Raw genomic sequence first — 25310 nt, forward strand, 5'->3', positions numbered from 1 at the left:
CACACAGAACACGTGATATTTTCTTGAGTTTATTAACCTGAGCGTGGACATGGACACAACTTTATAAAACGAATATCACATTTATTACAAAGATGCACAGTAACACACGTAGTAGCAGTTTTCATTACACAATTCAGCACTGCATAAAAAGTACATTAAAAACATCGGCTTATCAGAACATGAACAGCATCATAGAAATATACATTCGATATCCTGTACATGCATATCAGAAACTTCCTGTCTGCTTCCGCTAGTTAAAACTCTGACATGACACACTTCCTCTATTTGTTCCCACACAATTAAAATATGTACAAACTCTATTAAATACAGAATCTGGAAAAAAGAAAACCATGCGTTAGTGATCATCAGCATCGTAACGTTGTAAACAGTGAGTAGATATCGACGACATGCAGGATGAACCGAAGTCATTAGAAATACAAGGATTTTTGCAAAAGCGATCAAAATGGGGCCCCGTGTTTTTAAGAGCCGGAGGATTTGACTCAGTATCTCACATCTAACCTGTGTCGCTGCTACAGCTCCCACCTCAGTCGGCCCAGCACATTAACACAGCGGAGCCTTAAACCTGCCTCCAGCACGACAAGGGGATCAAAAGCTTCCCCCGGGCGGAGGAGGTGAAGGAACTCTGCTCGGTTCAGTTCGTCTGATCTGCTGCCGGAAAAACCATCCAAACAACGACAGGAGAGGATTCAACCACAGATGCACTTCAGCTCAGAGAGGACGTCACACCAAGGATGTATCACATGGTCTCAGGCACAAGACACACACATGCAAAAAGCAAAAAAAAACAACAAACTACCTACGTCCTGATTAATCAAGATATTTTTCCCTTCACATTGTGTCTTTCCTGCTTGTTGCCGCCTGCCTTCACTTCACACGTGTCCGTTTACGCACTCATCAAAGATCTGTGCTGCGAAGCTTTAACACACAGAAAGTCACGTCTGATGGATTCACACTGGCTGAGCTATCTTCTTATTTTAACACAGAGGCAGGGAGGTTTTCTTTCTGGTTTGTCATTAAGGAGAGGACAGGTTTAGTTGAGCTATGGTACAGCGTGCGGGGCCCTCGTCTTCACGGCGTCTCACTCCGGTGCCGGGTTGATGGGCGGGAGATTCCGCTGCTTGAAATACTGAGTGACCTGCTGAGGCAGCTCGGCCAGAACCGACTTGGCCAGAGTCTCCTTGGGAGCCTGGGAGAGAAACACAACATTTTCACACGCACACACGAAAACGAGACACAACAGAACTATTCATTTCACTGTGAGATCAAGAGTTCATGTTTACAGCTTCGGGCCTGATCACAAAAAGCTCTCAGATCTTGTCATTGTTCCAAGTTGAGCTCTTTGTCGATGTCTTCTACGTGTTTGTCTCGAAATATTGGGTTTGTTTTGTGTTCGTCAGACATACATCCACTTTAGTTCCCTTAAATCCAATTAAGCTACAACAAATTTCTCACACTCATAGACATCAGTTCCCTAAACGTGCCTGATTTTTTTTTCAACATCAATTATTTCTTCCCTGAGAAAACTGATAATGTTGAAATACGGCATTTCTCGCTATGTTAAAAAGAGAGAAAAATAAATAATCCTGGATCCACTCTCTGATCCGGACCCGCACCAAAATGTACTGAGTTCTTCCCGACCCACAATGCGTCATTCCACCAAGTCTCTAACCCTAACCCTCAATCCGTGCAGTTCTTTCTGTGTAATCTAACATACAACTAACAAATAAATAAACAAATCAACAGACAGGAGTGAAAACAAACTAATTAATCTAATCAGCACCGACTGCACTGACGATATGTAGTAAAAGTTGAGCTGCCAACACTTTCATGTTTGTCTCATTAATACGTTTCCTCAGTCTGAGCTTCTCTCTCTCTCTCTCCCTCTCTGTTCTGGTGTCTCTCGCCCTCCCACCAACAAACCAACAAACTGGACTGAAGCCAGAAAACACTGTCTGTTCCGCCCACAACAAAGGAAGTGAGCTCGCCCACTACCAGCCCACACACACACACACACACACACACACAACAAAAGCGCACACACTAATTAACCTGTGTGCTATTCTACATCACACATGTATGAAAACTCATTAACATGAACACAACCAGTGTAAGTTTATGCTCATCAACAGAACACATGCAGGCAGCTACCCTCATCTACCGTGTGTGTGTGTGTGTGTGTGTGTGTGTGTGTGTGTGTGTGTGTGTGTGTGTGTGTGTGCAGCTGTAATCCAGCAGACCATTCGATAAACACACACACTCATGACATCATGTTGTTACAGTACTGGTCAAAATTATCGTGACAGAATTCACAATAACCCCAGATAATGTTTTCAGGGTCTGAGATTGGTTTCACACTGCCTATCTCTTAGCTTAGCTATTCTAACAACCAGTAAACCATCCATCCCATAGTTTTCTGTGTTTAACAGGCTGATACTCACATTACGGAAATCCCTGAAGGGGACGAACTGCACGATGTCCCGAACAGCCTCCTCTCCTGAGTTGGACCTCAACACGCTGGCGTCTCCATCCAGAAACTCCATGGCAGCAAAGTCTGCGTTGCCCACGCCGATTATGATAATGGACATGGGTAACTTAGACGCCTGCACGATGGCGTGACGCGTCTCGTCCATGTCGCTGATGACACCATCTGTGATTATGAGGAGAGTGAAGTACTGCTGCAGTGGGGAAGATGGATGAGGGAGGGAGGAGAAGAAGAGAGAACGAGAAAAGACAGAAAGGGGTTAAAACGTTTGAAAATGCAAGAATATGCAGAGGAAAACAAACCTACACGTCTCTGTTGCTCTAATAGAGAAGGAGGTAGTTTGATAATCTGCTCCAAACTGTGCAAACTCATGTCCGCACCATAAATATGTTAATGAGAGTGTTGATTTGCCCCTTTAAACGCATCCACAACTAAATTTAATGAGTTCTTCTCGGTTTGGTGTAAATTGGTTCAGCACTTTTTGCATAATCCTGCTGACAAACAAACAAATCCACAAACAGACACCAGTGAAAACACAACAAACACAAACAATGATCAGTTCTGCAAACTAGAGCGTCGATGGTTTTCCTATGAAACGACCAGATGAAGACACACACTGACTTCACTTCTAAAACTTTCTTCAAAATTCCACTTCCATGATGCACACACAGACACACACACACACACACAGACACACACGCAGGGAGGGCTCTGAAGCCTGTCTCTTTAATGTGCTAACAGCAGCGCTCATTAGAGAATCATTATCACACAGACAGGGTCGCTCGCACACTGGGACGCGCGTAGACTGCACCGGCCACAGCCTGTGTGTGTGTGCCTGTGTGTGTCTGTGTGTGTGTGTGTGGTGTGTGTAAGCAGCAGGAGTGTGTTCCTACATGGTCACACAGTTTGCAGTTGTAGGTTCTCTCATTATCAGGAGCAGGGACAGGATCACTGAGGAAGAGCAGCAGCCGATTTGTGTGTGCGGCCTGTTACACACCCACCCACTTACAACACACACACACACACACACACACACACACACACACACACACACACACACACACACACACACACGTCACCAGCCCCTGTGCCAGCATGTGGTCCACACACTCCTCTGCTGTGCCTGTCACATCTTATTGTGCGTTAACTCCTTGCCACGGTCCACCCCTGTTTGAACTCACAATAATCTGAAACAAGAAAAGGGTCTGTAATCATTTCCTTACTGAAACAATAGGATTTTCAGAACACGACACACAGACGAGTTCGAGCCTTTGTGCATTTGGCTCGTGTATTTGTTCTCCACAGGGTGACAGGGTACAATTATGGACAAAAAGCCCTGTGGGAGCATAATGATACCCAGCTACCCAGCTCTCTCCACATTCAGGCAGGAGATGTGCCACTGGATGTGTGCACAAGAGGGACATGAACAGTTTGTTGGAACCTTGTAGATCCAAACCTCCTGCGAGAGTCACATGGCTGCTTTTCTTTTTATGACTGACCCCAGTGGGAACATCGTGCTGAGTTATTCCTAACTCGAGACTCCCATGGCTCTTTGTCGACTCTGATGTCAGCAGAATGTGCAGGTCCCCAGCGTGTGGAGGACCCCAGTGTGCTCAGGACCCCAGATTGTTCAGGACCCCAGTTTGTTCAGGACCCCATTGTGTGCAGGACCCCAGTTTGTTCAGGACCCCATTGTGTGCAGGACCCCAGTTTGTTCAGGACCCCATTGTGTGCAGGACCCCAGTTTGTTCAGGACCCCAGTTTGTTCAGGACCCCATTGTGTGCAGGACCCCAGTTTGTTCAGGACCCCAGCGTGTGTAGGACCCCAGTTTGTTCAGGACCCCATTGTGTGCAGGACCCCAGTGGTGCAGGACCCCAGTTTGTGCAGGACCCCAGTTTGTGCAGGACCCCAGTGTGTTCAGGACCCCAGTCCAGACTTCACCACCCTCTTTAGAGCCTTACGGTTCAGGGCGGTGCAGCTGCCGTACCAGGCGGTGATGCAGCCAGTCAGGATACTGTCTATGGTGCACCTGTAGAAATTGCAGAGAATCCTGGAATCCATGTTGAGCCTCCACAGCCTGCGGAGGAAGAAGAGCCGCTGTCTGGCCGTTTTCCTGATGGAGTCTGTGTGGTGGGTCCAGGTCAGGTCATCGGTTTTTGTTTTCTTGGGAACAGGGACAATGATGGTCTCCTTGAAACGTGGGGACTACATGTGGGGACTACAGACTGGAGCAGTGACAGGTTGAAAATGTCTGTGACCCAGTTTGTTCAGGACCCCAGTGTGTGCAGGACCCCAGTTTGTTCAGGACCCCAGTGTGTGCAGGACCCCAGTTGGTTCAGGACCCCAGTGTGTGCAGGACCCCAGTTTGTTCAGGACCCCAGTGTGTGCAGGACCCCAGTTTGTTCAGGACCCCAGTTGGTGCAGGACCCCAGTTTGTTCAGGACCCCAGTTGGTTCAGGACCCCAGTTTGTGCAGGACCCCAGTTTGTGCAGGACCCCAGTTTGTGCAGGACCCCAGTTTGTGCAGGACCCCAGTTTGTGCAGGACCCCAGTTTGTTCAGGACCCCAGTTTGTGCAGGACCCCAGTTGGTTCAGGACCCCAGTTGGTGCAGGACCCCAGTTTGTGCAGGACCCCAGTTTGTTCAGGACCCCAGTTGGTTCAGGACCCCAGTTTGTGCAGGACCCCAGTTTGTGCAGGACCCCAGTTGGTTCAGGACCCCAGTTGGTTCAGGACCCCAGTTTGTGCAGGACCCCAGTTGGTTCAGGACCCCAGTTTGTGCAGGACCCCAGTTTGTGCAGGACCCCAGTTTGTTCAGGACCCCAGTGTGTGCAGGACCCCAGTTTGTTCAGGACCCCTGCAGGACCCCAGTTTGTTCAGGACCCCAGTTGGTTCAGGACCCCAGTTTGTGCAGGACCCCAGTTGGTTCAGGACCCCAGTTTGTTCAGGACCCCAGTGTGTGCAGGACCCCAGTTTGTTCAGGACCCCAGTTGGTGCAGGACCCCAGTTGGTGCAGGACCCCAGTTGGTGCAGGACCCCAGTTGGTTCAGGACCCCAGTTGGTGCAGGACCCCAGTTGGTTCAGGACCCCAGTTGGTGCAGGACCCCAGTTGGTGCAGGACCCCAGTTTGTTCAGGACCCCAGTTGGTTCAGGACCCCAGTTTGTGCAGGACCCCAGTTGGTTCAGGACCCCAGTTGGTGCAGGACCCCAGTTGGTTCAGGACCCCAGTTTGTTCAGGACCCCAGTTTGTTCAGGACCCCAGTTGGTTCAGGACCCCAGTGTGAGCAGGACCCAGTGTGTGCAGGACCCCAGTTGGTGCAGGACCCCAGTTGGTGCAGGACCCCAGTTTGTTCAGGACACCGGTGTGTTCAGGACCCCAGTTGGTGCAGGACCCCAGTTGGTGCAGGACCCCAGTTTGTTCAAGACCCCAGTTGGTCAGGACTCCAGTTTGTGCAGGACCCCAGTTTGTTCAGGACCCCAGTGTGTGCAGGACCCCAGTGTGTGCAGGACCCCAGTGTGTTCAGGACCCCAGTGTGCAGGACCCCAGTTTGTTAAGGACCCCAGTTGGTGCAGGACCCCAGTTGGTGCAGGACCCCAGTTTGTTCAGGACCCCAGTTGGTGCAGGACCCCAGTTGTGCAGGACCCCAGTTTGTTCAGGACCCCAGTTGGTGCAGGACCCCAGTTTGTTCAGGACCCCAGTTGGTTCAGGACCCCAGTTTGTGCAGGACCCCAGTTGGTTCAGGACCCCAGTTTGTTCAGGACCCCAGTGTGTGCAGGACCCCAGTTTGTAGGACCCCAGTTGGTGCAGGACCCCAGTTGGTGCAGGACCCCAGTTGGTGCAGGACCCCAGTTTGTTCAGGACCCCAGTTGGTGCAGGACCCCAGTTGGTTCAGGACCCCAGTTTGTTCAGGACCCCAGTTTGTTCAGGACCCCAGTTGGTTCAGGACCCCAGTGTGTGCAGGACCCCAGTGTGTGCAGGACCCCAGTTGGTGCAGGACCCCAGTTTGTTCAGGACACCAGTGTGTTCAGGACCCCAGTTGGTGCAGGACCCCAGTTGGTGCAGGACCCCAGTTTGTTCAAGACCCCAGTTGGTTCAGGACTCCAGTTTGTGCAGGACCCCAGTTTGTTCAGGACCCCAGTGTGTGCAGGACCCATCTGTTAGGACCCCAGTTGGTGCAGGACCCCAGTTGGTGCAGGACCCCAGTTTGTTCAGGACCCCAGTTGGTGCAGGACCCCAGTTGGTGCAGGACCCCAGTTGGTTCAGGACCCCAGTTTGTTCAGGACCCCAGTTGGTTCAGGACCCCAGTGCGGACCCAGTTGTGCCCGGACCCCAGCCAGTTTGTTAGGACCCCAGCCCCAGTTTGTTCAGGACCCCAGTTGGTGCAGGACCCCAGTTGGTTCAGGACCCCAGTTGGTTCAGGACCCCAGTGTGAGCAGGACCCCAGTGTGTGCAGGACCCCAGTTTGTTCAGGACACCAGTTTGTTCAGGACCGGTAGGAGTAGGACCAGTGTGTGGTAGTTCAGGACCCCAGTTGGTGCAGGACCCCAGTTGGTGCAGGACCCCAGTGTGTGCAGGACCCCAGTTGGTGCAGGACCCCAGTTTGTTCAGGACACCAGTGTGTTCAGGACCCCACTTTGTTAAGGACCCCAGTTGGTGCAGGACCCCAGTTTGTTCAGGACCCCAGTTGGTTCAGGACCCCAGTTAGCAGGACCCCAGTTGGTTCAGTTACGCTGTGCAGGACCCCAGTGTGTGCAGGACCCCAGTTTGTTCAGGACCCCAGTTTGTTCAGGACCCCAGTGTCAGGCCGGTACCCCAGTTTGTTCAGGACCCCAGTTGGTTCAGGACCCCAGTTGTGCAGGACCCCAGTTTGTTCAGGACCCCAGTTGGTTCAGGACCCCAGTTTGTTCAGGACCCCAGTTTGTGCAGGACCCCAGTTTGTTCAGGACACCAGTTTGTGCAGGACCCCAGTGTGTTCAGGACCCTGGTTTGTGCAGGAACCCAGTTTGTGCAGGACCCCAGTGTGTGCAGGACCCCGGTTTGTGCCCACTGTTGTTTTCTCCGCAGTCACAAACATGAGCTCGAGGACATAAACATCACAAACTGAAACACGCTCCAGCTTCACAGTAATAAAAGACCAAATTACTACTTATATTCATTTTAAACTCTTCTCTCTTGTTATTCTGGACATTAAAACAGACACATGTGCTTGACATGATCCTGCTCCTGCCCCTCGGGGTGCTCACAGGGGTTTGAGCCTTCGCCAGAGCGAACCACTGCTGCCTCACGGTAATTAAGTCCGTGGCTGACAGACACGAACTCTTATTTTTGGCCCCCGAGAGGCAAATTTAGAAGCTGGAGCAGCAGCAGTGACTGAACATTTAGTTGTGATTAGAACAGACTCCAAACAGCAAAGCTCAACAATGCTTGTTTGAAACTTCTGCTTAGCCGAACGTAAAAAAAAACAATCTTACTCAGGAGCAAATAGCAAAAGGGTGTCGGAGTCATGAGCAATCATGAGTGTTTGGCCTGTGAAGGCTCTGTCCACGTGCCCGAGATTTTGGGTGTGAGAAGGCTGATTATTTTAAAAACAGTGTGTGTGACGCTGGTGAGTTAAAAAAATGTATTGGTATTTGTATAGAAAAACATTTTTTTAAAGGGCATTTTCCCAGGTTTAACCCTGTGTCTCTGTTTTAATTGCTTATGTATCTGTTTTTTCTTTTCATTCAGGCAGAGTAGATGCAGCGTTTCATGCACCTTTAGCTGTATTTTGTATTTTATTCAGTGGTTATGAATCAAATAATGTCCTGGGCACCTTCCTGTTGCATTAAGAAACTGTGTGTATATGTATAATTCCCACAAAGTGAAACTATTGTGGGCTTCAGTAGTATTATAATCTCATATCACCCTACACTATGACATACTGTGTGTTATGTTCTCACTTGAACCAGACTGTGCCACAGCTCCAGGAGTACTACAAGAATTCCTCCCAAGAAATGTTACTAAATAGAAAATCTCTCCCTGGGTGTGAGACAGACCCCCAGGCTCGCCCCTTAATTTGGATTTGAGGTGTTACTGCTTAAAATACATAATCCAGTGGTTTCACCAGTTGGAAGTAAACTAAGCTGCAATTCATTGGTTGAGATCAAACAAGCTCAGCTGGGATTGGTTCTCTGACTAAAAGGGAGATGACAGTATGTGTGCTGTTAATCGTATTTGTCATGTATGAAGATTAACATGTCTACGGTGGTGACGTAAAGAGGGAATGTATATATGGAAAAGTAGTGCGAGTAGTTTAAGTCAAAGCTACGCCTCTAGCTTTAAAATGAGAAACTCAGATTGGAGGTTACTCGAAAACGTGTGAACTTCCCTGTCAGTGTCTCAGCTGCAAAGTGGTGTAAGGACAGAAGATGTCCCACAGGAGGTGTCACTCCAGTCTGTCGCCCTGTGGTCAACATGGCTGCAGTCTGAGCCAACAGACGCACAAACTGTCGACCATGAAGCTGCTGAAATGTGAGTACAAACACCCTGACAGGTTTTAGCTTATATACTATCCAATAATAATAAAATGTTCTAGTTTGGCGCATGTCCAATCCTCTAACATGGAGGAGGTGGGGTTTATGCCAACAGGGGGGGGGGGCAATCAAGATGATTTCTAGGGAGCAGTCATGTTGTCCGTCTTTAGAAAGTCTCTGATCCTTCCTGCCTGAGCTGTTAACAGAAAACGGTGCCTGCCCCAGTTTAACCAGGACTCGACCTTTGCTCTCTCACCTCCAGTCGATATCTAATTCAATATTAAAATTGATTTCAGTTTGGGATTCTGCAGCGTGATTCTGCAGCATGAAAAAAAATTCTCTTGAGAGACCTGTGGCTACATTTCCACAGTCTCTCCCTGGAAGACGTGGACCGTTCCTGCCAAGTGTGTCAACAAAGGAGGGTGTTCAGACAGATAGCAGTAAATAGCTGGCTGTGTGTTGGTAATACATGACGGCGCTCTGTCTCATCTTTCTGCTTTTAATTATACCAGTTCAAATGAGGAATAATTAAAATGTGGAAAGGCAGATAACCAGGTTAATTATTGTCACCTACCGCTGCTTTCTCCTGTTGAAGGGCCTGGGCAGCGAAACGCGCTACATGGCTGATGATTGGAGAAAAGTTTGTCGGGCCATAGAACCGGATGTGAGGGAGACAGGTGGAGTAGGCCTCTGCAATGCCCTCCACACCTAGAGAGGGACAGAGAATTTAAATGTAGAGACAACTTCAATTTTAAGAAGAGAGACCAGAGGAAGGGAAAACAGGTTCGGTTTCTCTTCAGCATTTCTCTGACTCAAATAAGATTAATCCATACTGTGACTTAAATATAACCCCTAACCTGCTTATTTGACTTAAAAGTTGTGCTTTTTTAATGCATATTAACTTTATAAAAAATATACACCTTCATAGTAAGAAATGCAAAGAATAGGGGAAACTTTAACTGAAATTCATGAAAATACATTATATATTTTCATGCACAGTTTATACTTTTTATTTCACATGTTTTGTTTTCATTTTTTTACTACAGATTACATTTTTATTTTACTTTCAATGTACATTTTTCATATTTTTAAGAAATATTGTTCATTATTACTATTTGAGGGGTTGTAATTATACATTAAATCAAACCAGAGCCAGGCTTTCAACCTCTCGAGAGTTGTGCTCTAATAAATAAATATGAATAAACTTGCACTGGTCTGAATGATCAGGGGAAATTATTTGTGCGATCTTCAGCAGAAAGTGGAGGTGAAGTGTGAATGTGTTATTTACTCAGATGCAACAAGATATTCAGAGAAGTGAAACTCCTGCTGCTGTCACAAGATCTGAAGTTGTCTTTTTATTCAACTGTGTGTCCGACAGGGTTTTCAAACTGAAGAATCCTCCACTGTAACATGGGTCTGTCAATGTTTTTATATATATTATACTATTATAAACATGTGTTTTACATCTTTACAGGGCGAGACACGTCTCAGCCAATCCTATCTGTTCATGCTGCTTGCAGGCTGAACATGTGGGTTCAAGCCAGAAAGAAGACGACAACCTTTGAGCCGAGATGAGCGACAGCTGGTGATGAATGAACAGTTGTAAACAATGAGTCAGCATGTGTGTGTGAGCGAGTTCTTGTTAATGGAAAAGTCACATTTGTTTGTTTGAATATCACAGGGATGTTTAAAATGAACGGTTAAACACGGATTAATAGAAACAGTTTAACACTACACATTATGAATGTTGCCAACACATTTCTCTTAAAAATCACAATGGAAGTGGCATTAAACGAGCAATTAAGACCTTCCGGCATATATTTAAGACCTTGTTGGCAATGCTTTAACATATTTTAGATTTTTCAAGGCCTAAAATTTTTTTTTGTGTCTCCTGTGAGAGTATGATGTGAGAAAGTGTTTGAGAATGAGTCATGTTCTACTGTTTGTGCTTCTATTAGGCTTCTTGTTACTTGTTTATGTGTCAAGAACATTTAATTCTTGTCAGTTAACTGTTAATGGTTCATTATGAGCGCTGGCTATGAATGAGAAAAATATCTAAATGAATATCTCTAGTTATAATGTCCTTCATGGAGTTTATGTTGAAACAATATCTCTATATTCATATTTGTCTCAAAGACCCAAGAGAATCCAGAGAACCAAAGATAGAGATTAGTACAATAAAAAAAAGAGCCAGATATGAAACTGGGAAACTATAATCAGTATTCCAATGGGGGGGGTCTCACCTGAACAGAAGGGGTTAGTGGGGTTGAAGTTGATGGCGAATTCGTGCGACACCTGAGGAGACGACAAACAGAGAATAGAGATAGTGATGTTCGTCCTTCAGTCCGCAGTAAAAATACTGATGAGAAATACAGTCCATTTCTCCCACACCTTCTCCCTCCCACCCTCTCTCTCTCTCTCTCTCTCTCTCTCTCCTTTGTCCTTTTCATCAGCTCAGCGCCATGGCAACACAGATGGGTTGACAGTTGCATAATCATGTGAATATGTATAAAGCTGCTTTTTTGTACGTGTGTTTGTTCCATGTTTATAGAAATGTGTGTACAATACAGGCTTGTTTCAACTGGAAGTTTGCATGTGACACCCCCGCCTTTCTTTCACTCTCTCTGTGACACATACACACACACACGCACGCACGCACGCACGCACACACACACACACACACACACACACGTTTACCTTCCAGTCTGGTGGGAGTTGAGCTCCAAATCCCAGAGCAGGAAACATTTTGTCGCTGAGGAGGAAACCATGACAACAGATTGGAACACAAGTTAAACCTTTTTTCTTATTTTTCGACCACATTCAACAAGCTGGATTTCGACAGCAGAAGAAAATCCCATTACCTCATTCACACAAAGACACACGTTCACAGACATTTGCAGAGAAACAAGCAGAGGTGGCAGAAAAAAAAGGTAAAACTGTAAAACTGTCAGTGAGGAAAGAGGTTTATCTGAAGGGCAGGATACACAGATATTGATATTAGCTTTTTTTAGGTAAGTAGGAAGGAAGTAATTGTTTTGTGTACAAATGCATGGAAGAGTTTTGCTGCCATGCCAGAAAAAACAAAACGGATCAGTGTCAGGATATGAAAAGTTCATTGTTTTAATAACATGTTTTTCATATTTTCTAGGTATAAATACGCAGATAAACAGAGCAAACAGACGGTTGTGTGTTCCGTGTATTGTGACTTTCATGCCAAAGCACTGCACAGTGGTGCTCAGGTAGGCGATGGGATTAAGATGGATATTAAGGAACCGATAAACCTGTTAAAAGCTTTCTGTGAACCCCAGTGTGACGTGGCAGGGAAATCATTTCTATTTCACTGTTACATTTGGAAAACTCCAGCACCGATAAACCTGAGCTGTCACTTTGTTTGTAGAGACAACAGATCCAAGTCTTTCTCATCATACTCACGTATCATAGTCCTGTATGATTTGTCCCACAGCTAAAATGGCAGCGAGGTACTCGTTGCTGCCCAGCGGGTTGATGTAATGGAGGGAGGACGGCTCTCGAGGGTTCCCATTGGATGCTGTGAAGTCAATACCCACCTATGGACATAGAGAAATGACGATTCAGTAGAGGTCATCCTCTCAAAAACCTGCAGTGCAGTGATGAGTTTCATGGTCTCAACATACTGTGACGGTGGTTCTTCTGACATAAATGAAATTGTACAAATCCAGTTTTATAGTTTTTCCTCTGAATAACTGTGACAGGAAATATCCAGATAGTACAATGATTTTTCTGCCATCGACATAGGTTTTGGGTTTTTAGGTCTGTTATACAGTTTTTTTGTGGATTTAACAGTTCTGTAAAGTTAAAAAGCTGAAAGTCTGAGCGAGCTCCTCTTCTCCCCAGTAAAACGGGATGTTTGTCCCAGAAATATGAACAGAATGTCTGTTTTTTTGTATCTGAACCCGACCTGAGCTTGATGCTGTTAATATAAAGTCGATTTCCCCGATTACAGACACGAGCAGAGTTGTTTCTCAATTAAAAGTGCAGAAATGACATACTTTCATTTTCTAAAACACCTTCATAACTCAGAAGACAATAACATGTCGATATTTTCAATAAACTGACTGAAAACAAACAATGACACAAGATGATTCCCTATTTGTTCCATTAAATACAGAATGTAAAGTGAAGGTCTGAGGGAAACAATAGAGAAAATGGAGTTGCAGTTGCTGGAACGTCTCGTTATCTCAGAGTAAGAACTTCAACTGTACAATTACAAAAAAAGACCTGTTGCACTTCAACATTGTTATTGTGGTTACATCCTTTATAGAAAAATTGTTGATCTCAGCAGTTTCCCTGATTCATTAAACACATCGTCTGGTTTTCTTGAATTTAGGACAAAAAAGGTTTTCATCTGAGGACTGATAAAAAAATACTGTATTGCAGCCGTGTCTGAAAATTGAAAGAAAGAAAGAAAATGTCCCTGAAATCACACAAAGGCATATTTTTAACACAGATGACCACAGGGTGACACTGTGAGAACATACACAAACACACACACACACACACACACACACACACACACACACACACACACACACACACACACACACGCACAGATACACAGCCTAACATAATATGAGATTAAAAGTGACAAGCTTTTCCTCAGGCGTCGAGCAGCAGTTTCTGTGGTGACAAGAACCCGACCCAGAACCCCCCTTCTATCAGCTTAAATATTTTCTCAACCATCTCCCTCTTTTTGTAATTTAACATCTGGAGCCACTATGAGTGTGATAAAAACAACAATGTCCTGCTTCAGCACGGACAACAACAGAAGAAGGACAAAATGGAGAAGTGGTGGATGAGTACAAGAGAGAAAATTGGGAAAATGAGGTGAAGAATGGGAGGAAGGAGAGATGGGGGAGAATGAAGAGCACCAGGGGCAGCAGGAGTGACGGACACACAGATGTAGGGTGACAGAATTAGGGTGCTGCTGTGTACTTTGTAAATGTGTTGGCATGCGTGTGTGTGTGTGTGTGTGTGTTACTTCCTGGAACATACGTGTGAAGACAGACCCACGTTGCCCAATAATCAGGTGTCAATTAAACCTTCAAATTTCAATTTCATGTGTCATCCCAATACATAATGCTAATTTATTTTTCCTTATGTTTACTTATCAATACCGTTTTACTTTTTATCCTTTGCAAAAGCAGTTATATTTTCACGCCCTGTCCTTTTGTTTGTTTGCTTGTCAGCAGGATTACACAACATTTACACAACAGATTCCCATGAAACTTGGTGAAAGGATGGAACATGAGCAAAGACTTTCGGGACCGAGGTCAGCCTGTCTCACTATTTACACTTACAAACCTCCATGTGATCAGTTTGTGTCTTTTCCATACAAACATATGAGGGAGATCATCCCCCTCTTCTGAAGGTATCCATAAAAACACAGAGAGGGCGACTTTTACTACATGAGACATGTTTACTGTACACACTGTACATCTCGTACACCCTGTTCTCCACTCACCAAGCTCCCTTACAACCAGCGATGCTGAATGATATCAAACACAAGAGATTCCGATGAACTGAGTCTTTCACAAGCAGCAGTGTGAGGCTGTGTCTTTGTGTTGGAGTGTGTAACACAGAGATGTTCCTCTCTCTCTCTCTCTTCCAGCTTCCACAGCCTCAAGACTTTCTCTTCCTGGAGATTAGGATTAGAGCCAAACTAAGTCTGATTGAACACCGCGGAGCAGCTCTTTCTGCATGCGTGTGTGTGTGTGTCTGTGTGTGTCTGTGTGTAAAATCTATGCATATTAGTGGCAATGTGCATGTGAGAAGACGAAAGTCCTCGACGATCAAGCATCTTTGTGAGATTATGTGTGCTTCAGCATGTCTAAATCAGTCCGCCTGCACGAGCAGGGAAGGTGCATGTTTGAAGATTCTGCACGTGTGTGCACACAGAGAGCGCCGCTTGTTCACAGTGCCAAAGTGTGTGTGTGTGTGTGTGGTAAAATGTTTGTATGGAGGAGATGCTGCATTTGGGTTTGTGTCATGTTTCAGGAGATTGTGCGTAAATCAGTCGTAGTGTGTAAGCAGGAGAGAGAAAGAGAGTGTGTAGGAGGACATTGTGTTTGTGCTCACGTGTGTGTATGTAAATAGTAAGAATAAGAGGAGGTATCTGTGTTATTACTGTATTAGGTGTGTGTGTGTGTGTGTGTGTGTGTGTGTGTGTGTGTGTGTGTGTGTGTGTGTGTGTGTGTGTGTGTGCGTGCGTGTGTGTGTGTCAGTGAAAAAGCTGCAGGTCTTTGACAAAGGCAAAAGATTAGGAGGGAGCAGTGAGGATTTAAGAGTTCCCATTCCGACTTAAATTTTCTCATCTCGTCACCACGAGAACAGACAAATGTTCCCAACGCACTGAAATTCGGCTCATTACGAATAATCCAGGTCTGGAGGAGGAAATGATTCAAATGTTCACATCTGTTTCTCATCAAAAACTACAAGCAGCCATTTACAAATTCTACTACTGGTGATGTTTCTATTGTAACACATTAAGTTGGTTGTTTGTATTGTAACCGACGTCTTTACATGCACACGCTCAGTCAGTGAAATACTTCCACAGATGTGAGAGTTTCTCCTTCACCTCAGTCAGTGAGAAGGAGAGCCGACTGGAAGTAGAGAGTCCTCATGACTGAAAACTCATCACTGCTGGTCAAGTCCGAACTCACCGCTCCGGTTTGAACTGGTCATCAAGAGCACATACGACAGGAACTAGAGCTAATGTGAGAGTTTTATCGTATAATCAGGATCATTGCATATTCTGCTGCTAAGTGAGAGCGACATTACAGCGTGTAGAGGCTGAAGCTTTTTGATTTCATATCTATCTCTCGACTAATTCATGCATAAGCATCATCCTATTAAGTTTCAAGCTCTATTTCCAGCGAGCACTCGATGCAGATTGCAGCTATAAAAGGTGACAGATCTACCATGAACATTTTCAGTAGTTAGGGTAGATAAGAAAAAGAGGCGTCTCATTTTAAAACAGTGCTCGTTGATGTTGTCGGCTGAAATAAAAACCTGTAAATCCAAAAATCTGGCAATCAAACGCTGTTACTTTTTAAAATCACCTGAAAATATTTAGTAAATGAAGAGCAGTATTTGGTCTTAATGAAAGCAAACCTATTTACATTATGAGGATAAACACCATCGTCTTAACTGACAAATTAAATTAGACACATCCCACTGTTCTGCTCTTATGTTCCCTTTCTCTCTCGTTCATCATGGTGCCAACTTTGTCTTGAACAGCACAAAGCGTCACTATGGCAACAATAACTATGCACTTTGCATTAAAGCGTAATTTCAAACAATAAGACAAGGTAAAAAAAATAACAGGCTGACACTGAAGGTTGTCACTGCCTGTGTGTGTGTGTGTGTGCCCTGATTTTAACACAATCTGTCAGATTTCTGTCCCCAGTAGACGAATAAAACACATCCCCTGACACCTACAGCATCTCTGTAAAACAAAAGAAATCAGGTCACCTCCCCACAACAGCTCCTTTGTACTTGACTGTGACCTTGAGCCAGAAAAATTCCAAACAAATATAAATTATATAAACCTTTTCTTTTTTTCCCCCCCAGTTACGACAAAAGACCTTTGACCACCAAATTATTACCAGTTCATACTTGAGTGCGAGTGGAATTTAAAGAGATTCCCAAAAAGTGTTCCTGACAATGGGGAAAGTAAAAGAGACTTTTTGAGGGACTGAATGTTTGTGTGTACAGGCTCTTGTTGAATTGTAATGTGGTGTAAATGTGTGTGTGTGAGTCTTATCTTTGTGTGTCTGTGGCTTTAGAGTTTGTGTAGTGTGAGTTTTACAGTAACAGTGAGTTGGTCTGAATGGTTGTGGAATTTAGCAGCGGGGCAGCAGTATTTGACACAAATACCCCCTGGATAATAGTACGATTTCTCAATGACTGTGTGTGTGTGTGTGTGTGTGTGTGTGTGTGTGTGTGTGTGTGTGTGTGTGTGTGTGTGTGTGTGTGTGTGTGTGTGTGTGTGTGCGCTTGTGGCTATTATAAACAAGTTTACTCACACACAATAGGTGTGACATCACCAGGGACATATGAGTTTCTCCTAACAAGATTACAAAATGGACTGAGACGCTGCTCTTTCCACCAGAAGCTCTCTCTCTCTCTCTCTCTTTCTTTACCTCCTCCTCACATATCTCACCATCACACTCACTTCCTATTTTCATCATTTCAAAAGTAATTTTCTTGTATTCGCCTCTTTTCCCCCCAGTTTTCTCTCGGCCCTCCTGTTTTCACAATTCACAATAACATCTCCTTGTCTCTCGCACTTTCTCTCTCCTGAATGTAAATGATCATCCCGCTGTAACCCCCCCCCCCCGGGAGATGAAAATAGAAACTGTGGATGTTTTCCATTCATTTTCAGGAGCAAAGTACGTGGAAGCACGTGTCTCATTATCATGTCATTTCAGGCAGGATAAAACCACAGGAATGCTCATATGCTACTCACAGTAAACATGAGCTGACATCCTCCCAGTATGTAATCCAGGAAGGTGTAGTTTCTGGTAACCTGGAAGACACAAGAGTCAAAGTAAGAAACAAGGAAAATAACAATAGTCAATGATCTTTTGAGAAAAGGTGGATAAAGGTAAATAAAACAGTGTTAAAATGACCTGGAACCAGAAATGAATGAATCTCACTGCATCACACGGTGTTTAAATAAAACAAATAAACACACACTTTACTATTATTCTGATCCAGTTTGTCATTTCAAAGCTTTTTGGTACGCACTGATTACAGCAGCTCAGCCTATAACAAACTATAACAGCACCTAAACACTACAAATTGTAAAAATAAATGTTTGAACACAATCTCCATTCGAATTACAATGAATATTTAGCACAGATTTTACTGTCATTAGTCTAATCCCAGCCGGCAGCCAACAAATATAATTACTGCATTAGCACTTTTGTGCATGTACTGTGTGTGTGTGTGTGTGTGTGTGTGTGTGTGTGTGTATAAGTATAAATAAGGATGGAGGAAAATAATTAATTATGAAAGCTTGTCATCACACACACACACGCAGCTTTAATGTCGTTCCAACCGGCATCTAAAGACTCAGTATTCCAGCTCAATGAGTCGTCTGTTGGGCTGAAAGCTGCCACACTAATTAGTTATTCAGCAGAAGTTATGAACGCTCAGTCAGAAGTGTGTCAGCTGATCAAATCCAAACTGGTATAATCAAATGTTTCATTGTGTCGAGTGTGAGATGGGAAACTGACCTGAGTGGGTTAGTTAGTGTTTGTGCAGCTTTAAGTCTCGTTTAGCTTGTTTTTTCCACTAATTGATTTGTGAGCTGTCGCTTTGAAGCCTCGAGTTCGGCATTTTCTCCAGCGCCATCTTGTTTTAAAAAAAAACCCTGAAGTAACCATATTCGGAAGAGCAGGGGGGTGGAGCCTGATGCACACCCTCCCACACCTGCAACCTGCACCCATTGTACGGTACAAGCTGTCAATCACACGGTGTCCACACCCCAGTGCCTACGGTGCTTTGACGTATATTTAACTCTGTATTGAAGAGGACTTGAAGCTCGAGATTGAGACAATAAACTAAAATATTTACTCAGGTATTATACTTTGAGATGTGAGGATTCTTGATTTGGGCTGAATGGAGGCCAGTAGAGCAGTTGATGACAAAATGTGTCTTTAAATCATCTGTTTTTCAAAGCATTTTCCCGAAAGGTCTGTGATTTCTTCAGGTCAGTTGTTTGTCTCCTGTCAGCTTAAGAATTATATTACAGAGGAGTCAATTCAACAAAGGAAATAAACCTTTTCCCTTTTCCCAGAAATATTCCAGGACATGTCCAAGTGTTATATGTCTATAAATGTCTCCATCCATCAATCTCCCCTCACCTTACATGACTTGACAATGATAGTTCCAGAGTTTTTGTAATTCTTCTTCTTCTTCTGTTTCTTGGGGTTGATGCAGTCAAACTCCACCTGCAGAGACACAGCGACAGTGGGAGGGAGGAGACAGATGAGGAGTGTTAGATGGAGGGAGGGAAAGAGGGGGAAAGAGGAGCAGGGAGGACATGAACAGACCTGACTCTGATCTGCATGTTTTCCTCACGCCGCCCACAGCAACTTAGATACTTGGTGATGTATCATAAACCAAAACAAATCACAGTGGTGCAACACTATTGTTTATGAAAAACACTGAATTTATTCTATTTGATGCTGTTTGTCCAACAAATACACACTTTTACAACATTGCGTTTCATCAATACAGATATTTGAGACACACACACACACACACACACACACACACGCTGCACAGACTCACATGTCTTAAGTCAGTCGCTGATTCAGATGACAGGTAACTCTAAATGCCTCGCAGTGTTCCCGGGGCTCAGCTAAAGGCTGTTTTACATCTCAAAAGCACCTCTCATTTCCCTCATCCCCCTTTTCACACTGCCTGTCGCCCTCCATCTTCCCCCATCTCTCCATCCTGCATCTGCCCTTTTATTTTTCGCTTGTTATTTTTGTGTCACCCCGAACATCATTACCACACATGAAGAGACTCTGGAGAGCGAGTGGAGAGGCGGCCTCTGCACACGCACACGTGCAGTTTCACAAATGAACATACGCGCAGATGCACATGCCAGCGCACACACACAGAGCAGCTAATGAATAAACTGTGTTCTGATCCGTGCATCTTTATATTTTTAGCAGAAAAGAATGAATCTCATCAGTGTTTAGTCACTGGCAGCACAGACTTCAGGCTCAGTCGGTCAGCACAGGACACAACGTGGGAAAAACTGCTAATCTGTGCATTGTTATTCCATCTTCATTGTATTTGAATGTATTTAAACTGCAAATTAGCCAGAGGCCAATTCAGTAAATCTAAATCAGACAGAATGAAGCTGATGAGCACGGTTCTGTTTATTTTGTGCAACATCAGATTCCTGTTGTTTTGGATCTTTAAAAGAAATTTGAGACATTTAAAATCACACTGTTACCTTCTGCTGCAAAGGGATTCAGCAGCTTTGGTGTAAATTATCAGCACAGTGGGACAGTAATGTTCATTATACACCAGAGGAAAAACACAGCTTGGATAGTCACAGATTATCACCACAAGTGGGGACAATTTCAACATTTGACCTGATGGTGGTTTATGTTTAAGCGTTAAAATGGGATTTGGCCGGCGGGGAAACCCTGAAATGTTTCTCAAATTAAAGTCTCTACTTGACTGTCTAATGTTAAAGAAATACGAATACACCTGAAAATGCATATTACATCATTCACGTACACTGGTCACGTGCATGTCGCTGTAAACAGGAAGGAGATTGTCTACACTGCAGTTGCTTAATTACAAGGAGGAACAACAGTAACAGCAGGGATTTGTTTTCTTGGACTGAAATATGAATTATGCTAAACACGTTTTACCTCCACTGAGTTCTGGGCTTCAGTCATCTTGGAAACCGTAGCTTGAAACTCTCCTATGAAGTCATGGCCTCCATCGTTGTCGTAGTCATAACACAGAACCTGTTGATGAGTAGAACACATCATATTTTATTTTTATCTTATCTCTTATCTTGTTTGTTTTCCATGATTTGGCCAATGTGTACGTCTTTCTGTTTTTCTTTTAGTATTTTAGTTTTGGTGTTTAATCATTTAACATGACAAAATGCATCAAAACTAAACAGTGTCTGTCATTCTCTCCTCTTGTCAATGTGTAACATCTAATAAAAGAAGAAGATCCATAGCAGAGCAGTGTTGTAATCACCAACCTTGATGTTTCTGTCCACATCTCCATTGCAGAGAGAGATGAGCGGCACAGTAAACGGTTTCCACGACGGGTCTAAAGTGTTCTTTATGACCTGAAGTCCCAGACACAGAAAGAGTCAAGTTATCATGAGATTACTCTGCAGCATATACAGTTCATGATGCAGCCACAGTAGAATTACCTCAGCATCAGCACTCACACACTTACTGTTACAGTGTCTGACCTTGTGTAAAATCACAGCTCATGACACATGCAGGTGGCCCCGTGACTCACCTCCGTCCTGTGCACCAGCATCCATTTACCATCTTCTCCTTGTTTGTGAAACTCCAAGTAAGGGTCGGACTTCCCGAAGAAGTCCTGAATGAAACAGAGACACATTGTTGTGAAGTCTTTTTCATGTTCTATCCTCATTCATGCTTTTCTCAGCCAAAATGCTCCACCAGGGTGTCACCATCTGACCAGAGGTGAGGACTGGAAGGGGTCAACCGAGGCAGGCTTCCTACCTTCTTATCCAGTTTACGCCCACTCAGGGTCAGAGTGATGATTCTGTTGTCAGACAGCTCCTGGGCTGTGATCTGAAGAAGGAGTTACAGCTCGATATTAGATCCAGCAAAAATACTGGTTCTTCACTATTTACACTTACATCAACATCTGCAGCAACAATCACAGCAGCAGCCTCAATAACATCCTTACTCCTTGATGCCATAATAAGAAACAACAGTGACAAGAGCAACATGTGATGATACGGTACAACATGTGTCCGTCAACCGGAGAAACAGAAAGAAAACCAGGATATAAAGGAAACAGTACTGATGCTTACGGTAATGGATCCCTTGCCAGCTGGCTTCCCATTGGCTAAGATCAATGGTCTGTGGAGTTTTTTATTGGACACAATCTAGAGGAAAATCAAAGAGATTGAAGAATGAAAAAAAATGAGGGTTTGAACTTTATGGAAAGTCTTGGTTTGATTCCAATTCCCTGAATCAAATATTTCTTAGAAACTTTTACTCAGTCGTCCTGTTTAAAACAGAACCAACTTTGGACTGGAAAGGAGAAATCAAGTCATACCAGTCCGAGTGTACAAATGAATTCTCCGAGGAAGTCGTGTTCGTAGAGCTGAGTGGCGCACTTGTCTTCGTCGAACAAGGCAAAGCGAAGCTTCTGGATCTCCTCGAAGTGGTAGTCCACCTGAAACTTCACTCCGAATACTGGATTCAAGTTGTTCACAGCGGTTTCAGTGCGGCCGAGCTAAACGACAAGACACAGGGAGAGAGATAGACACGTTAAACAAAACACGAATCACTTTGACCTTGTGATAGTCAATCAGAGTTCATCTTCTCGTCTGTAATCCTTAAAATCTGGAACGTCAAAATGTCCAAATGGAATAAATAAAAAAAAATGAGGTCAAGGTGAATCAGGTTGATCAGATTCCACGTTTAAAATGTTCAAATTCTCTTAAAATAAATTTTAATTTGGGCAAATGTGATGATATTCCCATCAGCATCAGATTATTTTTTAATAGCTGCATTTGAATATTTTTTGTATTTAATGCTAATTAGTAAATGTTGGTTATTCTATGAAACTGTGATGTTTAATGATTCAAAAAATGATCATTCCCACTAAAATAATGTCTAAATAATTACAATATGTAATAATATTTTTTGTGTATCACTCTGCCCTATCTAGTAACTGTATAAATGTAATTTACATTTCTAAAGTGTAGTTTTTTCATGTGATTATGAAAGTGTTTATTCAAATATCTTACATTTCTCTGTAGCTATTGTTCTCATTAAAGAACTGAGAAGGGAGATGTTGTGGACTGACTTCAGAGAAGTGAAGGCTCTAACTTCCACCTGCTAACGGGGCTCACAGCACTTATCCATTTATCTGACGGATGAGAGCGGAGCGCAGGAGAACGGCTGCACTTTGTGGCTTAACAACAGAAATGACTGGGGCATCATGGAGCTCTGGCAGGCAGACGTGCACGTCTCACATTTGTGTCACTGTGGATTTGAACCTGGCTCACCGGGCTGTGGATATGAATCAGACCCTTGTGGTGCTTCATCCCCTCTCTGCCTTCCTCTATTTTTATCTGCCCGTGTTCACTTTCAGATAAATGACACGAAAAAAGAAACCAACAAAACAGACAATGAAAAAAAAAGACTGGTATCTGTCTTGATGCCTTTAGTCAAACAGAAAGACCAAATATCACATAAGCTTCAATAACATGTGTCTGTTTCACTGCTTGGTTACCTGACCTGAACATGACACTGATAAAAGCCACGTAAAAACAAAAATAATGAGCTCAAAGATGCTAAAACGCTGTGTTCACCCAAAGAGAACTGCAGTTTGGACCCAGTCCCACTTAACACAGTGATTTGACCCATCGTTAATATTAAAATATTGATTTAATAGCTTCAATATATTTTTTTATATATTGATATGCTTTAAACATCCAGGGTTCACATGTTGCTGTTTTTTAATCACAGTGGATTTTTGAGAACAACAGAATAAAAAAATAATCTGATAAGACATACAATCATGTGTGAGAGTGAGAGTCTGACCAATATGTAATTATGCTGATACAAATCAACTGATATTAGCATTGTCAACATGTTGGTAAAATCAAACTGAAAAGTTGTGCATTTATGTTTAATTTCTATTTTATTTTCAAGTTCTACATAACTGGTTGTATTTGTGTTTTCGCCTTAGTTACCTTTCTTTATCATAAGGTTTGGATGATGAAATCTGAAGAATCATTACCAAGATTCATACAATAATATGCCCTAATATTGTTTTTGGCAATATATATATATATATTTATAATTAGCATAATACAAATTTGTTGGGTTTTCAAACACGGTTCATTATCTATATAGAAACTAACTACAAACTTTACAGTAGACCACTGCTGAAGATGTGATTCTTTAAGCCTCCCTACAGTTTATGACATCACAGGTGAGTTCTCCCTCGCCGTGTTCCAGGTGTTTATTTGTGTCCATAACACGTGTTGAGATTAGCATTCGAGAAAACAAACAAACAGAGGATTTAGCAAACAGCTCACGTGGTGTGATAACTTGGTGCAGAGTAACAAGCAAATCTGAGATCAATATTTCTATCAGCCGGTTATAATCTATAATCATTTCCTTACAGCCAGATTTAACTATCACATCTTACTGGTTCTCTTCATTCTTTCCTTCCTTCTTGAGTTTCTCCTTCCCTCTCTCTTGCTAATTTCCCCCCTCACTCTTTTCTCATCTCCCTCTCTCACACCTCCTCGCTCTCACACTCTTATCCACTCTCGCTCTCGCTCTCTTTCCCCACTGATGGACCCAGCTGCTTCTCACACCTCTATCTCACAAGACAGACGAAGATAGACAGGAAGTGAGATGAAGAGAGGGGACGACGGGCGCCAGGAACGAGAGGAACAATCGGAGAGAGAGAAAACAAAGCTAACAGGAGGCGATCGCAGAAAGCGAGAACACTGCGAGTGTGTGTGAGAAGAAACTGTGGAGCTGTGGACGATATCCAAGAAAAGGTTCGGGCCTCATTTCGCCTCCTCCGTCGTTCCCTCACTCCAGGAGCACTGAGCTTTTGTTTCGCTACCCGTTGCCACAGCAACCGTTGGCAATTTCACATCAGAGCCACATGCCCTGCTGACCGACAGCGAGCTACAACCCGAGGCTCTCGCCTACACACACACAGACACGCATGCACACTCGTACACAAAAGCCAGCTTTGCCCTGTTGACCAGCCGTTCGCTGTAGAAAAGCCTTGAGGCAGCAGCCTACACACAACAAGTCTTCATCACCACGTTCCTCTTCAGCGTCTTCAAGTTGAAGCTAATGTCTTTCTCTCCCGACGCCACGAGAAAATGTCAATCACATCCCATTATGTGGTGTTTATGGAATGACAGCGACAAGGCTCAGAGAAGACACAGAAGACATGAACAATGAAAGGCTCCACGTACAGAATCTATTCTCAAGTTTGATTTAAAAGTGTAAACAATTATGACCATGATTTTATTTTCCAGGTTTCGCTCTTAACACATGCAGGTTTTGATCTTAGATTTCGGCCAGAGTCAGAAATTGTTGTCACATGCTTAGCCCACAATCTGATGCCAGAAATTACACCTGACTAAAAATTCAATTGCAATCAATACTTCTATTTACACATGTTCTACACTGTCACCAGTAAAAGAAGGTGGAACTTCATATTCTTAACTTTACAGCACTAATAATCAGGTCTTCAGTACCAGACTCAAACATCCCACTGGGCTCAGTGCGGCCGGCCTCGAGCCAGATGGTCAGAACATCGTGAGTTTAGAACATACGCTGCCTGCAAACATAGACAACAAACAAAATCCTCTTATCTCCTCCTTGGCTGGGACACCCACCACGGAGAATGTGACCTTGAAAGCACTTCTAACACTTGTTCATATCTTCCATCTTCCCTTCTGTCTCCTCTTTATCTCCTCCTCCCTTTTATCATCATCCCTCCACCTCCCTGGAGTCG

General features: G+C 43.9%; 1 protein-coding gene across 1 annotated transcript in view; it reads right to left on the reverse strand.

Moving 5' to 3' along the window:
* Positions 1-16: 16 nt before the first annotated feature.
* cpne2 (copine II) overlaps positions 17-25310 on the reverse strand; it is a 28865-nt gene continuing 3571 nt past the window's right edge. The window contains exons 3-16 of the mRNA XM_035157671.2: positions 21864-22043; positions 21616-21690; positions 21299-21370; positions 21069-21152; positions 20800-20889; positions 20456-20554; positions 18923-19009; positions 17521-17580; positions 12447-12580; positions 11712-11766; positions 11258-11309; positions 9589-9722; positions 2460-2696; positions 17-1207 (exon numbers count right to left, since the gene is read on the reverse strand). Coding sequence (XP_035013562.1) covers positions 1100-1207; positions 2460-2696; positions 9589-9722; positions 11258-11309; positions 11712-11766; positions 12447-12580; positions 17521-17580; positions 18923-19009; positions 20456-20554; positions 20800-20889; positions 21069-21152; positions 21299-21370; positions 21616-21690; positions 21864-22043 — 1467 coding nt within the window. The 3' untranslated portion in view covers positions 17-1099. The remainder of the gene's footprint in view (positions 1208-2459; positions 2697-9588; positions 9723-11257; positions 11310-11711; positions 11767-12446; positions 12581-17520; positions 17581-18922; positions 19010-20455; positions 20555-20799; positions 20890-21068; positions 21153-21298; positions 21371-21615; positions 21691-21863; positions 22044-25310) is intronic.

Source organism: Hippoglossus stenolepis, chromosome 5 (genome assembly GCF_022539355.2).
Source record: "Hippoglossus stenolepis isolate QCI-W04-F060 chromosome 5, HSTE1.2, whole genome shotgun sequence".
NCBI classification, from domain to species: domain Eukaryota; kingdom Metazoa; phylum Chordata; class Actinopteri; order Pleuronectiformes; family Pleuronectidae; genus Hippoglossus; species Hippoglossus stenolepis.